The sequence below is a fragment of the Lycorma delicatula genome, chromosome 9, assembly GCF_047948215.1.
Source record: "Lycorma delicatula isolate Av1 chromosome 9, ASM4794821v1, whole genome shotgun sequence".
Classification (NCBI taxonomy): Eukaryota; Metazoa; Arthropoda; class Insecta; order Hemiptera; family Fulgoridae; genus Lycorma; species Lycorma delicatula.
In genome coordinates, this window is record NC_134463.1 from 86,839,773 (window position 1) to 86,858,818 (window position 19,046).

At 29.7% G+C, this 19,046-nt stretch overlaps 2 protein-coding genes across 3 annotated transcripts in view; one reads left to right on the forward strand and one right to left on the reverse strand.

The window, feature by feature from the left end:
* Epg5 (ectopic P-granules autophagy protein 5) overlaps positions 1 to 19,046 on the reverse strand; it is a 239,997-nt gene that overhangs the window by 92,140 nt on the left and 128,811 nt on the right. The gene's annotated exons all lie outside the window — the stretch shown is intronic.
* LOC142330358 (uncharacterized) overlaps positions 1 to 19,046 on the forward strand; it is a 48,765-nt gene that overhangs the window by 21,527 nt on the left and 8,192 nt on the right. The window contains exons 5-7 of the mRNA XM_075375584.1: positions 2,688 to 3,035; positions 3,159 to 3,301; positions 6,631 to 6,779. Coding sequence (XP_075231699.1) covers positions 2,688 to 3,035; positions 3,159 to 3,301; positions 6,631 to 6,779 — 640 coding nt within the window. The remainder of the gene's footprint in view (positions 1 to 2,687; positions 3,036 to 3,158; positions 3,302 to 6,630; positions 6,780 to 19,046) is intronic.

Below are 19,046 nucleotides of genomic sequence, written 5' to 3' on the forward strand. Positions count from 1 at the left end.
ACATCTAACTGTGTATTCATAACATAAATATTTGTATTTTATAAATATTTTATTATTTTAAGGAATATACAATAAAAATTAGTTTAACTAGTCATGCATCAAAAATCTTAACTAGAATTCTATACAGAAGAATTGAGAGGAGAGTGGAGGAAGTGTTAGGAGAAGACCAATTTGGTTTCAGGAAAAGTATAGGGACAAGGGAAGCAATCTTATGCCTCAGATTAATAGTAGAAGGAAGATTAAAGAAAAACAAACCAACATACTTGGCGTTTATAGACCTAGAAAAGGCATTCGATAACGTAGACTGGAATAAAATGTTCAGCATTTTAAAAAAATTAGGGTTCAAATACAGAGATAGAAGAACAATTGCTAACATGTACAGGAACCAAACAGCAACAGTAGCAATTGAAGAACATAAGAAAGAAGCCATAATAAGAAAGGGAGTCTGACAAGGATGTTCTCTATCTCCGTTACTTTTTAATCTTTACATGGAACTAGCAGTTAATGATGTTAAAGAACAATTTAGATTCGGAGTAACAGTACAAGGTGAAAAGATAAAGATGCTACGATTTGCTGATGATATAGTAATTCTAGCCGAGAATAAAAAGGATTTAGAAGAAACAATGAACGGCATAGATGAAGTCCTACGCAAGAACTATCGCATGAAAATAAACAAGAACAAAACAAAAGTAATGAAATGTAGTAGAAATAACAAAGATGGACCACTGAATGTGAAAATAGGAGGAGAAAAGATTATGGAGGTAGAAGAATTTTGTTATTTGGGAAGTAGAATTACTAAAGATGGACGAAGCAGGAGCGATATAAAATGCCGAATAGCACAAGCTAAACGAGCCTTCAGTAAGAAATATAAGTTGTTTACATAAAAAATTAATTTAAATGTCAGGAAAAGATTTTTGAAAGTGTATGTTTGGAGTGTCGCTTTATATGGAAGTGAAACTTGGACAATCGGAGTATCTGAGAAGAAAAGGTTAGAAGCTTTTGAAATGTGGTGCTATAGGAGAATGTTAAAAATCAGATGGGTGGATAAAGTGACAAATGAGGAGGTATTGCGGCAAATAGATGAAGAAAGAAGCATTTGGAAAAATATAGTTAAAAGAAGAGACAGACTTATAGGCCACATACTAAGGCATCCTGGAATAGTCGCTTTAATTTTGGAAGGACAGGTAGAAGGGAAAAATTGTGTAGGCAGGCCACGTTTGGAATATGTAAAACAAATTGTTAGGGATGTAGGATGTAGAGGGTATACTGAAATGAAACGACTAGCACTAGATAGGGAATCTTGGAGAGCTGCATCAAACCAGTCAAATGACTGAAGACAAAAAAAAAAAAAACAATAAAAATATCTACGGTACTTCTGAATAAAAAATCTGATATGGGCACCATATGACTTACTTATACGCCTATTAAATTACATTTACACATTTTTAAAACTACATAAAATTTTATTTCATAATAACTTCTAATTTTTTTAAAATCAATATATTTAAATTTAAAAAAAAAGTTAAAAAAAAAGTAAATGAAGTTGGATTTGAACCAATGTGCCTTCTCATTGTAAGATCCAAATATTTCATTAATTAAAATTTTATTTGGCTATAACTATGGAACCAATGAAAATAAATACCACTTATGACATATCGTTAAAAAGCTCTCAATGAGGGCTTATTCAAATTTTTGGATTTTGGGCTTTTTTGGACATTTTTGGTCAAGTCGATTGTAATCAAAAGGGCAGGTGCACAACTAGATGTTACAGCAGTCCTAAATCCAAAATTTCAACATTCTATGGCAAATTGTTTTTGAGTTATGCAAGATAATACGTATGTTGAGACATCACGCTGAAACTACCTGTAGTCAAAATGAATTCAGGGATGGTCAAAATTTACATTGAAAATTGAAAACCAAAATGTTTCACGATCACAATACTTCCTTTACTTCGTAAAAGGAAGTAAAAATCATAACATTAAAATTCAAATAACATGCAATGAAAAATGTGTAACATGTAGTGCAAATATATATATTTTTTAAATACTTATAATAATCATAATATGTTTATTTAGATTTACAAAAACACAGCTGAAGCATAACTGAAATATTTAAATTCTTTTCAGAATAAGTAAATTTCTTATTGTATGAAAATAGCAAACATTTTTCTATTAGTAAAAAAACAAACACTAAACAGATAAAAATAAAATACGTTTTAATTTTCTGGTTTTGTGAAGCTAATAACATGTTAATGTATTTAGGATGAGTTATATATATTTTTTAAACATATTCAATGAAAAAAGGATATACGTATCCAATTTACACACAAAATTAGGTACACAGACCATTATGTACCAACAGTACCAAAAAACAGCTATAAAAAAATTCCATATTATAAACAAAAAAGTGCGCAAAAAAATTTTAAATTCAGTTTCTAAAAATGACCAAGGACGATTTATTACAATCTGTTAAACAACCCTCTCCCAAATCAGGTGCAAAATTACATTATAAATAACTTAATAATTAGAGAAAAAATAATCAAAAATATTAAATAAGCACCATATAAAACCAAATAAAAACTTAAAAATATTATTGATTTACAAATTTATTGTCTACTGATTTACAAATAATGAATAAAATAAAATAATAAGCAAATTAACAAAGTGGTATATTGAAATGTTAAACAGGTAGTGAAAAATCAATACCAGCATCAGAAAGTACAGAGGGTTCATCTACAGTGACTGGTGTAACAGAAGACAAAGAAACATCATCACCAGCTTCAGAAGAAACAGAAAGTTCACCTCCAGTAACAGAAGGAAGGGAGATTACAGAAGCATTGTCACCATCATCAGACGGAAGTGAATATACAAAGGCAGCAGCATCAAAAGAAACTGAAGGTTCACTTTCAATAACTGAAGGGACTGAAGCCACAGAAACATCATCAGTATCAGAAGGAACTGAATCTACAGAGGCATCACCAGCAACAGAGTTTTCAACTCCAGTGACTGAAGATATTGAAGCCACAGATATCAACAGCATTAGAAGGAACTGAGGGTTCATCACCATGACTGAAGAAACTGAAGCCACAGAGACATCAGCATCAGAAGGAACTGAAACTACAGAGGCATCATCAGCATCAGAAGGAATTGAATTTACAGAGGCATCACCAGCATCAGAAGGAACTGAGGCCGCTGAGATATTACCAGCATTAGAAGGCACAGAAGGTTCATCTACAATAACCGAAGTGACAGAAACATCATCAGTGGAATGTATGGAATGTATTGTTCATCGTCCACTTATTGTAAGAACTGAAGCCACAGAGACATAATCAGCATGAGAAGAGCATAGTTCATCTCCAGTTACTGAAGAAGCTGAAGTTAGCTTTTTTTTTTTTTAGCAAGTAAATCTCTTTTAGATTTTTAAACTGTTTAATGAACAGAAATATTGCTTGTAATTTTTCACTTTTTTTACGAGTGACACGATTGTTCTAACGTACGTTTTTTTTTCATTTTCTAAATATATTTAAAAAATGCCAAAGAAATCATACAATATTTGTTTTTTTTTGCCACTACATATAAAAAATTGCATTTAATTATGAATTTGCTAACTTTTTGAATTCTTTAACTTTATGCGTACAATTATTTTTTTTTTATTAATGGATTGTAATATTCTTTTAATAACATAAAATAACCCACCCAGTTACTTATTTTTTCTTCATTTCTGTTTTTATTTCCCTTTTTTACAGATTTACCACAGTAGATGAAAAAAAAAGAAATGTACTAAATATATGTTTATAATAATATTTCTAGTCTTTAAGAATGCTAAAAATTTTCTTGTACAAACTTGTTTAATGGACGATGGTTGTTTACATATTTCAAATAATATGAAAAGTAAATTGATAGTTCCACAAAAACCTTTGATTATTATGAAAAAAGTTTGTGTTGTAAGAAAAAGTTTTTTAATATAGCAGTGTTTTTGAAAAAGTATGTTAAACATATATGCTAACAATATGCTAAAGCTATCTATCAAAAGTGGAATGATAAGAGTATCCAATCCTATATACAGTAGTAATTAAATCATTCTGCAGCTATTGCAATTCATCTTTCTTAATCCTACATCTACTAAAGATGTTCTAGTTATTATGGATCAGCAGGGTCTATTATAATGGACTTTAATGTTTATTTTACCAAATAAAATAAAAATATTCCATAAAAAGTATTACTGCAACACCTTATTAAAGACAAATTTATAAAATGTTATTATTTCTTTAACATTTAAAAACTGTCAATAAAAAAAGGAGAAACTTCTTAATTCAACTTCTCTATAGTATAATACAGGATGATCAATTTAAAAGAACGTTAATTGATAAAATTAATTTTATTCATATTCGTTACATTTAGGCTGACTTTATACCAATTCATCTACAGTTAATGTTGAAAGTGGTTACCATCTTGTCCAGACACTTATCTACACGTTTAACCATTGGCTTAGATACATTTCTTAACGTCCCAGGTGTAATTGTTTGTATTGTATCAGTAATGTTTGTCTTAAGTTCTTCTAGAGTATGAGGATTGTTCTGAAAAACCTTTTCCTTTAGAAAACGCCATAGAAAGAAATCCAAACTGGAGAGGTCTGGGGATTGCGGTGGCCACAGACTTCTAGAAATCAGCCTATGAGCAGTATGGCTGGTCGCATTATCCTGTCTGAATCAACAGTACCTCTCCTCCTCTTCTAACAGTGCGATAAACTGCATAAAATCTCTTGGTAGTGTTCAGAATTTATAGTTTGATAAAAAAATACTGGTCCAACTACTCTCTTTCTTGACATAGCACACCACACATCTACTTTTTGCACATGACGAGGTGACTACAAAGATTATCTGCGTGGCATATACAATAGTTTTTGCTGTTTATGTATCCATTAAGGTGAAACCAAGCCTCATTGATAAAGAAAAGTGTATCTAAAATTGATATGTTACTACAGATAATGTTTTTGAATCGCTGACAATAATAAATCCTGTTTTGGTAATCAGCGTAATGAAATTCATGGAAAAGTACAATGAGGGTAAAACTTTAAAATTTTGCTGACCGCTGTATGAGCCAAACTGTACAAAATATTTACTTCTTGTCTTAACTTCCTAAGAGATTTGTTTGGGGATGCAACCATTTTCTCCTTAATTGTATTCATTACCATTTCTGTTAAAATTGTCCTGTTCCTGATTGTTTTGTCAAAAACAGAACCCATATTGTGCAACATTTTTACCAATTTCTCAATAGCTTTTTTTGTTGGTGCCACCTTGTTGAATTTTTCAGTAAATTCATTCATGCACTACCATTTGACAATGAATGCTCTTTCTTCTACTGACACAACACTGTTCAAAGAATTAACTGTGTACACTGATAGACGTAACCAACTACTGAGTTAGTTATGATGCAGTCAAACCATTTTTCTTTAAATGAAAATTAGTTTAGTTCTACGTTCGCAGTTTTCTGTATTCGCAGCATTTTTTGCGAATAAGGAGATTTTACTGTATATTTTTTGCCACTGCTTTTTTTTTGGTCAACACTGATAACTAGAAATCATTTTTAACTTCAGCATCTTCACCTCTGTCCTCTCATTATTACCTATATATATATATATATATTTCACCTCAAAGCAAATGATCTTATGAAAAATCTTAATAATTTGAAATACATTATTATTCAAACGTTATTCCTTATTTCATTACTTTAAGGAGAAATAACTGATATTTGTTGCACAACAATTTAAGGTAAATATTTATAATTATGTACGGGTATTTCTAAATTAGTTATATAAAAGTAAATAATTTACAGAACTGTTTGATACATCACTGAATACAGTATATCTTCAAGTTTCATTCCTGCCTAACACTGTTAATTCCAATTCCTGACATTCTCACTAGGTAGCTCCCGCGAATGAGTAATTCTATCAGTCATAATGGAGGCGTATACCGGAGCAGCAAGCTCCGGTCTTTTTATGGTAAAATGAATCCAAATCAGCTGCTACTGTTTGGAGACAATTCATGGCTATATATTGCAAGCAACCACCTCAAAGACAGTCTATTATTGCATAGTACAATTACATTGAAACAGTTTGTATACGACAAGGATGCTACAACAGGGTAGAATTTCAGTTTCTTACGCGAAAATCAGACAATACCACACTCATTCATAGTCCAGGTAAATCAACAATACATGCCAGGTTAAAATTTAATTAACCTAGGATTACAGTATGGAGGGTATTGCATAATCAACTGTCATTTAAACCCTACAAGTTACAAATGACACAAGCTTTGAGTGAAGGTGATAGAGAAAAACGATCTGAGTTTTGTGCAAATATGTTAAACAAAATTGAGACTGAAGATAATTATTGTAATAAAATTGTGCACAGTGGCAAAGCAACCTTCCATACCAGCGGTAAAGTAAATCAACATACTGTTTGGATATGGGGGTTAGCAGAATCCATGTTACATAATCGAACATGTATGGAACTTGATTTTTCATGCTGTAAGCACAAAATTTATAGTCCTTTCTTTTTTGCCGAGTCAAGTGTAACTGGCATATCATAAATGGACATGCTTGAATATTATCTAATGCGACAATTACACAGGATATGGGCAGAGATTTCATTTTCCATCAAGTTGGCATTCCAACACATTATCATCATGCAGCTGTCGCTTATCTCAGTAGCAAAGTGCCGACTTGTATTGGATGTGGTGGAAAAATTTCCTGGCCACCACGATTGCCTGATCCAATGGGGTTATGTTAAAGACAGTGTTGGCTCCTTTGCTTCCAGTTAATGTCGATGAGCTGTGGCACAGCATAACACAAACAGTTGCTACTACAGATCAAGACAAGCTTCATAGGAATTGGCAGGAAACTGATTATAGATGGGACATCTGCTGTATTACGAAGGGTAGCCGTATTGAACATATGTAAAAGTAGTTTGAAGATATACTGTATTCAGTGTAGTATCAAACATTTCTGTAAGTTATTTACTATTTTCATATTAAAGGTTACTTTTGTATAACTAATTTAGAAATACCCTATGTTAGGTGCAACAACTATAACGATTGCAGATAACTAAACATAAATAAGTCCTGCAAACAGCATAATTATTCTCAACAATAACAAGCAATCCCAATCTGTGCAATGCTTACTTAGGAAAGTGAAAGTGAGAAGTTTTTGCTTTCCTGTATATTTAGAGTCAAATATATTAAGCAAATCAGTATCCTAAGCCCACTAAAATGGAATAACCTTCATGAACTGAACCTACTCCGAACTAGATGAATAGTTGAGTAGTTAACATAATTAATCTAAAAGGAAAGGAATACAGCTGTATTGCCTTTTGTGTCTGATGCTTTAGATGCATACAGCTGATAAAAGCAATACAGTGTTATAAGCAGCAAATTAATATATAATGCATTCTACCAAGCAATATTGCACTATATACAATATTTCAAGTTTACAATTTAAATTAAAAAAACTTGGGCAACCTCAGAATAGCATCCTGGAAAAAAAAAGAAAAAAGTGATTGAGATAAATAAGGAAAAAGATGTTGACAGCCAAATTCATATTAAATAAACTGGTTTCTGAAAACTACTGAAATTACACAATCGGTACAGTTTTTCTTATGAAGGGTAATTCACTTTACATATTTAGAAACAAATTATGACAAACTCTATCAAATTGAGAGTGAGAATCCAACTAACCTTAATTTAATAATAGTTTGTTAGTTTTGCATTGTATAGATTTGTGTAATATTTTTCAGGTTTCTCATCAAATGTTGAAACTAAAAATAAATGTTTAATCCTTCAATATTTTTGAAATACAAAGACAACTTGATTTAAATGAAATTTGGAAGACTCTTTTACTACATCGTGCGCTGAAAGAAATTTGAGTTATTCTTAATTTGAGAAGATTGCTTAAGTTTAAAACTTTTATCCATTGTTTTATCTCAATTATAGTTTAACAACTGGATCTGAAAACATTTATGAATAAGTACGTTAATTAAAATTATCAAGTCCAAATTTTGCTACATAGATAGTGCGGTAAATATATTTGAAATATAAGGTAAATATTTTGCTATAATAAAATACATTTTTTTCTCTCAAGAGTATTCAAGTGCCATTTTCCTATGATTTCTGAGAATTTTTACAAAAATGATAGAAATTTGAGAAAAGTTTTGTAAGATGATATTATCGGAGTGAAATAAAAAATACAAAAACATAAAAAAAACAAACGCAACAAAGTAGTCTTAAAAGCATAAAGGATAATAAATATATTTTATATAATTAAGAACAGAACATTTACCGGAACATTAACTTCATATAATTATCCACATTAATTACATTAAAGAGATTTTCTTCTGCCATGTTATGTTTTTTGAAAAGAAAACACACATTTATAATACATTTAAATATGCAGTTACCGTATCTATAACAAATTCTGACAGTATTACAACTTTTAATTTTGTTTTTTAAATTTAGCGTTAAATTATAAACAAATGTAATTAAGATAGATTTAAAAATATTTTACATACCAAAATATGTATAAATAATGGACAACATGGACTGACATATGTCAAAAAGTACTAAGTACGCATAGGATGATTATTGAAAAATTTTATTCATACATGCATACTTACTGACAAAATAATCAAGACATTTATTCTTCACTAAACAACTTTCATGTAAGCTGATAAAAAATTGATATAATAATACGTACTACAGAAGAAATTTGGAATATATTCATAAAGGTAATTAATATATTAATTTATTTAAAATTAAGTTAATATAATTTTTAATTAATCTAATAACTAAATTAATGTCTGGAAAATTATTTAATGACTGAAATGGGTTTTATAATAACTTTGTTATTCGGTGGTAAGTCTTTTTGTATATTCCACAATAATTTTAGAAAATACAAGTATAAACTTAATGTAATAAAATTTTGCCTGACAATTTGATCCAGTATACAAATATTTATGTGTAACAAACTTCATCGCTTTCTTGGGGATGTGACAGATTTCAGAATTAAAACAATATTTTTCCATTTGAATTAAAATTATAATTTTTGAATGAAAAAAAAAACTATTTTTAAAAGCAATCAAATTTTGTAATATTTTTTTACATTTTGTAATTAAATAAAAAATAAAGTAATTAGACAAACCTATAAAATATTTTACAAAACCAAACTATCAATCTATTTCAGTAACAGAGATAATTAATCTAAATACGGACTTTTCTTTATATGGAAATACATGGTACATGGTAACAATTTACATCGTTTATTCTCTAAGTGAAAAAATCATAATACTTTTGAAACACATTCTACAGATCAATTGTAATTATTCTACTTGCTTCTTCATCAGAATTAATATTGAAAAAATGTTCAGAATCTTTGATATTGAAAGTACTTCACTCGGTTACAAATCTAATTTGATGACATATTCAACAATAGAAGTACGTTCGTTTCTTTGAACAATGGTGACACATGGGAAGCACATCGTTTTGTTATTGTAGGTTAGAATGAATCGTGGACAACTGCCATCATACACAGAAAATGTTATTACAGATCAAGCATGTAATTGCAAGGAGTACCCTTTTCCATCAGAATGACAATAGACAGTCAAAAAAGTTTTCTACTTTTTTAATGCAGAAACACAGATTAACTCTTGATTTATTTGTGATTCTAGAGACGCTTAGAAAATATAGCTTTTATCAGATTTAAACAAATTCAAATTTAAACAATATTTAATCAATTTTAAATAATGTAATGAAAGAAACTTTTTTTTTTTTTACTCTGAGCTTCACTTTCTGTAAAATAACCCTTAAAACATTCAAGATTTCAAGTAAGACAAAATAAGGCAACAGTAAGAAATAATTACTTATTTTTCTTACAACTGTTATTTACAATAAATAAACAAACGTAAGTATGAAATATCTTTTATAATTAATTGGATAACTAACTTAAGAAAATGCTATAATTGTAAATGTTAATATTAAAATTACAGGCAATGTAATTTGCCTTTACTATCATTATAGGGATAACGTTTTCTTGTAAATGGTTTTGCACATTTTTTAGATCCATTAAAAAGATATATTTTCATTATGAAACAAAATTTTGTTAATGAAATATTTTATACTAGATTAAAATTGTGTTGCTGTTCAGGCAGCAATGCATTGATGAGTTATTTTAAAGATATAAAATTCTCATACTAACACAAGATATTTAATTGTACTTTCATTTTCAAAAAACAGATCTGCAAAGATTTAATAAAACTATATAGCTGTTCTTACTCAGCTTATTAAAATTAACGTAATTTATTTTTAAAATGTTAAAAAAATAAACATTCCTAATTAAAATAGTTACTGAAAAGATTAATTATGAAAAGTCTTTAGTCCAGAAAAATCTGATAAGGAAAATAAGAAAATGGAGAAAGATCAGTGATAGTTAAAAAGGCATATATTTATAATTTTTTTATAAGGTCTATTTATTTTATATCGTCCCTAGGCGAATCGGTACTGAGTAAAAGAAGTCGCTTCTGAGTAAATCAGAAGCTGCAACTCTAATCCTAAACCTACAACTTCACAACTACATGAATTACAATTAGAAAGGAAAAGGAATTCTCAACAGAATAAAAACATCTTTCAATTAAAAAACACACTTCAGCACTTTATAAAACTTTTTCAATTAACAAACTTATAGTAATTTCTTTATGAATTTTGGGCGCTATTGAATGACTTACATTCAAATAATGTTTTTTCTAAAATTTCTACAGACAAATTTCTATTTCTTGTATCAGGTGGGTCAAATAAAACTGGTCTTAGCCACCTGACACAGTACATTCTGACACATACTGTGTCAGAAGATGGTATGTATGTCACTAGTTGAAGGTCATTAACATCTTTCAATTAAAAAACACACTTCAGCACTTTATAAAACTTTTTCAATTAACAAAATTATAGTAATTTCTTTATGAATTTTGGGCGCTATTGAATGACTTACATTCAAATAATGTTTTTTCTAAAATTTCTACAGACAAATTTCTATTTCTTGTATCAGGTGGGTCAAATAAAACTGGTCTTAGCCACCTGACACAGTACATTCTGACACATACTGTGTCAGAAGATGGTATGTATGTCACTAGTTGAAGGTCATTAACATATAAGCCTTCTGCTTTTCGATCCCATTCAGTGAGAGCATGTTTTCATTGTAGAGGAATATGTTCGCACAACTTTAATAAATTTGGTTTGTCAAAGGTTTCAAGGGACATATCCTAGAAGTAATGTTCCTGCAAAATCAACAATTCAAGATTTAGTGAAAAGTAGTGAACAACCAACTCTGTTGCCATTGTGAAGAGAGTAAAACAACAACCAACTGTTCAAATGCTGGAAGTTGTTACTGATGTAGCGAATTGTATTGGAAGGAGTCCAGTCCTCAAAATTCAACACAATGGTCAGACAGGAGTTTCTTGACCATCATGTCAGTGTGTGTATTTCATGGTTTGCAACTGAAAGCCTATTGTGTGTGATGTGCAAGAATTAAAAAATAAGGGTAAATTACTGCCGATTCTTACAGAATATATTTGAGAAGGATTCCTTGATCCTTTTCTCTTCATCTCAACAGATGAAGCACGGTTCAATTTAACAGGCTACATATCTCAGAATATGTGGCACTCGGTTCCAAAAAATTCAAATGAAATCCATCAGAAACCACACCATGATTTAAAATTTGGTGTTTGGTGTGCAATTTCTGGAAAGCATAGTGATCATGTCAAAAATGAGGTATCGAGTTTTTTTTTGTAAATCATGTTTTAGGGTTCAAGTAGTTCATCTACACTTAAAAATCATAAGTACTCTTATGAATGTATGTGCATACATATGTACGTAGCATTGCTTTTGGCCTTTTATCTTATGATTGACCGAACTGATTTTCTTCAAATTTTGCTCACATATTTCTACATGTGGGGCGTTGATACTAATTTTTTTTTCAGTATTTGTCAATTGGTGGGGAATATTGTGAAAAATCAATAAGAGTTATCAAAAAATTATTACAATTTTCCAAAATTAGAAACCTTGGACCTTAAACACAGAATTCGTTTTTTTTTTGAAAATTTATAATTTCTTGTTTTAGCTTTTATTGGGGAGGGTGTAAGATTTACAGAAAGCTAATTTGCTAAGCTTAAACCTATATGTTAATATTTTCAGAAAATATCTTTTTTTAATTTATTCCCCATCACTGAAATATATAATATTCTGTTTTTCTATTTTATTTTCGGGTTCAACTCTTTTAATATTTGTTATTAAAAAAAAATTATTCAATTTTCCTTGTAACTTTAACGACAGTTAAAATTTAAATAGTTTTGGCCCTTATAATAAACACCAGATCCAAAATAAGAAGCAATTTTTTTCATTACTATCATAAAAATTGTACTTTACTTTTTCAATATTTTTAAACAATCCTTTTTTAAATTTATTTATTTTTTATCAGGATTATTTCTGTACATTTTTTTTTTTTTTTTTTTTTTTTTTTTACTAAATTCTTTCCAAGGAATAAGGGATTCCCCAAAATCAAATATTTTTTTTATTTGAAATTTAGACATTTTGATGGTTAAATTTTGTCATTGTAATCAATAAAAAAAACCACTGATATGAGTGGCCAAAAATTTAAAAAAATTATTTTTAATAAAAAAGTTTCTTTTTGGTTACTTATAATTAAATGTTTATAATGAAAATAAAAAATACTTTTTTAATTATTGAACTGAAAAAACCTTCTGGTGAAGCAGGAAAGGTTTTGCAATGGAAAAGCTGTGCAAGGTATGACTTGACTGGCATAGCCAGGAGAAAGTCACACAATACTTTACCAGCCATTTTTTTTTTAATTACCAGTAGTAGGTCATTGAAATACATATTAAAAATAAAGCTCTAATTAGAATAAAGTATATGGTATTCTAATTAATATTTCAATAAATTGAGGCTTAAAATCGTTATATCCTTCTATTTCACGGTATAACACTTCAAATAGTATCCTACCATATGAGCAGTCTTTCAGTTTTTAATGGTTTTTTTTTTTTTTAATGATAAATATAAAATTATGAGGGTTAACAGAAAAGCGATTGGAGAATGAAATAAAATCATTCTCAGTTTTTTAAAATTATCTCGATGATAGTTATTAAATTTGAAATATATTTGTAAAGATGTACATAGCAGTTAGTAAAGAAATAAAACCATCTACGGGGTGATTTTTTGGTCCTGTTACCCAATTGTTAATGTCTGATAATTTTTTTCTAAGAAAGGGAAATTTTGTTGGTAGCGCTACTCAACCGGTATAGATACGGCAGTGTGAGTTGATTTTCCTTGAGCTGTGTAAACTTTTGTGCCGTTTCCGGTCGCGTTACGAACAGAATGTCTTTTACCATAGAACGAGTTTTCATTCTTGAACAATATTTTGCTACGAAATCGTACGCGAGTGTAAAAGAATCATTTCAAATTAAATTTGTTGATGTTCCTCCGCCAGAAAAAAATGTCAATTTCTAGGCTAGCAAACCGATTTTGAGAGATAGGTACTGTTTGCGACAGGAAACGTAGTGGTCGACCAACTCGCTTGACAGATGACGTTTTAAAGAATCTGAAAACAAGATTGCTCAATTCTCCACGGAAAAGTTTACGAAAACTTTCCACGCAAGTCAGTTTGTCACTTTCGAGTGTTCAGAAAACGGCTAAAAAATTGAAATTGTATCCGTATCGCATAAGATTAATCCAAGAGCTTCAGCCTCCAGATTTAAATAAGCGATTGCAATACTGCCGTTGGTTTAGATCTCTGGTAAACGATAACGGAATTGAATTTTTAAACACAGTGTTCTTTAGTGATGAAGCTTGGATCCATCTCGATGGTTATGTTTAACAGTCAAAACTGTCGAATTTGGGCGGTTGAAAATCCTAACGCTTTACAAGACAAATCTTTGCATCCTGAAAAAATTGGTGTGTGGTGTGCGATATCTCGTCATCGTATAGTCGGACCCATATTCTTCGAACAGACAGTAAATGGTGAGGTATACAGGAATATTTTGCGTCAATTTGTGTCCCTCCTGGAACCTTAAGAACAGTATTGCTGGTTTCAGCAAGACGGCGCAACATGCCACACGTCTCGAGAAACCATGGATTTTCTACAAGAGTTCTTTGACAATCGAATAATAAGCAAGGGCTTATGGCCTCCAAGGTCCCCAGACCTCACATCTCCTGACTACTTTTTGTGGGCTATATTAAGTCCGAGGCCTTCAAAAACAATCCTCACGCTATTGATGAACTTAAAGTCAATATTACAGACTTCATCACGAATATTTCCAATGCAACTCTTAAAAAGGTTTCTGCTAATATGCCGAAAAGAGTCGGTGCGTGTATAACCGCAAGGGGTGGGCATTTTGAGCATATTCTTTAATTATGTAAGTAATAGCTTTTTATTAAATCCCTTTTGTAAGTAAAAAATACATTTTTTATTCCACCTAAATTTCCCTTTCTTAAATTACATTTAAAATTGGGTAACAGGACTAAAAAATCACTCTGTATTTTAAGTCATTTTACAAGAACTGGCTGCACATCGCCAATGCTTGCTCGATCCAAAGAAAGTTAAGAAATTTGGTATCACACTCTCTTCAAAAACACTTTACAATATGTTTCATCCCCTTCAAATATATCTTTAAAAATGATGGAAATATCACGTGTAAGTTTTGTTTGGATGCAGGAAATTACAGCCACAGGAAATAACTAAGCACCATTATTTTTAATAGACTAATTTTTTTTATATCTAAAAAATATTTTACAGCATTTTACTGATCGTCATAATAAGAACTGGTTTTTATTGGATGAAAATAAACAATTAATAAATTCAGTTTCCAGAATGTTATACAAATAATGTTTACTGGCCTACTATACTAATATAGAACATGATTTTTTGACTAACGTACTGCCTATTCCTGTAGAAAAGTGGCAGCCCTCACGATGAGATGTTCAATACTCTAGTAAATTTAATTGTTATCGTGCGAAAAGAGTTCTGTCTAATCACTGTTCAAAATAAAAGAGAAAGTAATAATATTAGATCTAAAGTTTTCCTAGATCATAAATTTATAAAACGTAAACTATGATGATTAATTTTGTTAACTTGTATTTATATGATTAATATACTTATAAAAAAAAAGTAAGGTTCGATTAACCCTACAGTATTTTCACAACATTCTCTATACCAATCGTACTAGATCTTTTCTGATGAATTTGAATACCTAATTTCGTAATAATAGTAAAAATTTGAATTGTATTATTTTCTTCTGCAATCAGTTCTCTATTAATCTATGCAATTTCATTTCATTATTAAAAATCTATTTAAAAAAATAAGGAAGAAACTGAAGACAAGAACCCATTTTGATTTAATACATCTATCTAGACTTTTTGTCTGAATGAAACGGCAAAGAAGTCTTAAACTATGCCCCATTAAAGACAGTAACGCTGTCATAATTAAAACTAAATTTGTTTGTTCGGAATATTACTTCTCTTGAAATTTAAATGAGCTTAAATACAAAATATTTCCAATTGTTTCAATTGGATTATTATTCAATATGATTATGATTGTTACTATTATTACAGTTTTCTGATACATTTATGTAATTTTCCATAATTCCAAATTTATTTTGCAATGTTTTATAAAACATACATTTGGAATTAAGTTTATTTGACATTAAGGTATTAAGTTTTGGAGGGTACTTATGATATTTTTGTTAATTTTCATTTTATTTTAATTAATATAGAAAAAATAAATTTCATGATGCAGTGTAAAGATTTACTTACCATTGAAGATACTTAAAATAACTATTATTATAGTAGAAATAATATATATAAAATAATAATAATAACATAACCATAGGAAAAGCATTGCAATAATTTTGTAATATTCAATACAAGCCCCCATTATAAAATGTTTGTAACATAATGTGATAACCAATTTTTTGCAAAATTTACATTGCCTGTACAGGTTTATGAAGTATTAAATCACATTTTTGTTTATAAATACAAATTCATTCAATATATAATAAATAATAAGGTAGTATATTTATTGCTATAAATTTATTTTTTAATCAGCTTATCAAAACAAACATACCAAAGTTTAAAAATAACCTAATCTGACTGAAAGAGTTGCAAAGTGGAAAAAACTTTAGTAATAGAATTAAACTGAACAACTAATAAATAATAAAACTGATCAGCTAATAAAATAAAAATGCCCACAATTCATTTTTCACCACTTTCAAGCCAAACTTTTCGCCAAAAATACAATGAACCAACTAGTTCTAAGATTTTGATGAATAACAACTTGACATAATTATATTTTTATTTCTTGAAATAAACAACAAAATGCACATTTTTGTAGTAAAAGACGCATACAGAGCAAGTCAAAAGTATGGAAATCCCTCAACAAGTTTAAAACTATTCCAGCCAGAATACTGTAACTTCCAGGATAAGGTATTGGTCAACTACTTTACCTTTTGACGAGAAATAGAATTTCAATCACTTCTAGGGGGTGGCCCACAAGTTTATAACTCAAATATTTTAAATGGTAACAACCTTTGATAGGTACAACAATATAAAGGTCTTTTAAGGCAAGAAAAATGGTATAAATAAAAAGTTGGTACAATGTCTGTACTCAAAATGGTGGTGGGATAAAGTTTGCATTTTGAAAAAAATAACATTGATAATAATTTAAGGAACTGTAATCGCAAATAAATTTATAAAAACTTCATTAAATGGATATTATCGAATAAACCTATTTAAAAATATTATTAAGTATGACGTTTACTTCTTTACTTATATTTCATTTTAATAATTGTTCAAAATGTTCTGTTGTTTGACAATGTGCCAATAGATTGTCAAGGATGATGATACTGCATTATTCAATGATTCCCTAATGATATTTTGTGCCGATTCTTGAATTCTATTTTGCAAATCATTGGTATCTCGAGGCTTATTATAATAAACAATACTTCTTAAGTGGGCCCACAAAAAAGTAATCTGATGGTGACAAGTCAGGATGTCTTGCCGGCCATACCATTTGACCCCTTCAGTCAACCCATCTTCCAGGAAAACTATATTTAAAATTTCATGTACCTGAAGAGCGAAATCAGGAGGGACACTATTTTACTGAAACAAAATTTTTGGACATTAATGCCAACAACGTTTTGAATGTTTGGAATGATACGGTCAAGAAGCGAAGCCTCGTATTTTACTGTGTTTAAATTTCCATCAAGAAATATATGCCTTATCGATCGTCCACCAACATACCTGTCCATACATTTACTTTGACTGATATTGTGTGCGTAGTTAGTTCTTGCACCACATGATTTTTAAAGGGTTTGAAATTTTCAATTTTCGAATCGTTGAACTTTAGTCAATGTTATGTTCTCATGCTGTTGTTCGAGTCGATGAATAGGGATTCTGAATAAATTCTTGCATAACCTCTAATGATTTGTTGCAGATTTAGACCTCCCTGGTTTATTAATGTTCCCAGTTTCTTCAACCCATTGGATGGTTTTTGACACTATACATTTGAAATAGGGTTACATTATTATATGTTGCATCGAACAATTGACAAACTTCATTATTCGACCTAACTCTATCTTCAAAGTCTAGTGTTAAAAGTGTGACCTTTTCCTGTTCATTAAGTGACATGTTGATAGCAATATTAGCAGGTAGCACAGAAAAAATTAATTCGGTAAAAAACAATTACAAAAAAGGTAAAAAAGAGATAAACAACCAAAGTGGCTTACAAATGCGAAAAGGTAGATAAAATCAATTAGACAATCGATCATAAAAAATTAACAGTGTAGTAATGAAACACTCTAGATGGAATATTACACAACAATGAAGTAAGCTTTATTTTTCAAGCGAAAATGGTAAGAAACTGTCAATTTATTTCTTGTATTTGGAACAAAAACAATTTTTTGTGTTAAAAAATAAATTTAAATTTAACTCCCAAAATAGATTTTAAATTATTAAATTTTAATTTAATTCAGTTTATTTATATTTATTTAATATTATTATATGAACTTATTAAATTTACTAATTGTTAAAATCCAAACTTTATCCTGCAACCATTTTGGGTACAGACATCACACTAACTTTTTATTTATACCATTTTTCTTAGTTTAATTTAATCTAACAGAAGAGAGTTTTTATTAAAAAGTGCAGGTGTTTTTTTATAACTTTAATGTTAAATTTTAAATGACATGGCATTTGATATGATTTTCTACTTGCTTAACCTTATTTCTCTTGATTCTGAAAAACTCACATTTGTTAGTCATAATATTAATCTAAGCACAAAATTGCGACCATCAATTTGTTTTTGTGTAGTTATTCAAGAATTAAACAGACAAACATTTTTTGTAAAGGAAACGCTTAATGCAGGTAATTGGAACTTTTGTAAGTGTTAGTTGGCAACCTTACGAAGTGTTAGTCAGCACTTCCATTAATATTTGCATAAACATAACCTTAATTATGATGGCATGTCTGCTCGAAGAAAGTACTTTTGAAGAACAGCGCTCTGTGATCTAATTTTTACTTTTGGAAAGTGTACAATCGTCAGAAATATTCTCTTGGATAATCAAAGAATATGGCAGTAGTTGCATTAATCACGCAAGTTTTTACATGTGGGTCGAAAAGTTTAAAAGTGGCTGCAAAAGTGTGACCAACAAGCACTGCTTCGGGTGCTTGGTAACAGTGTTGACCTTAGCATTAGATTCTCGTATTGATTCACTTATCCAAGAAAACCAAAGACTTACTGTTGAACAAATTGCTGTAAAGTGTCGAGTAAGTGTTGGCACAACTCACTCTATCATTCAAAACCAACTGAACTACCATATGACTTGTGCAAGGCGGGTTCCCAGAGAGCTTACAGTTCATCACAAAGCCAAGAGATTCTGCATTTGCACTGAACTCAAGAATCATTTCAATAACGAAGGTGACACATTTTTGGACAGGATTT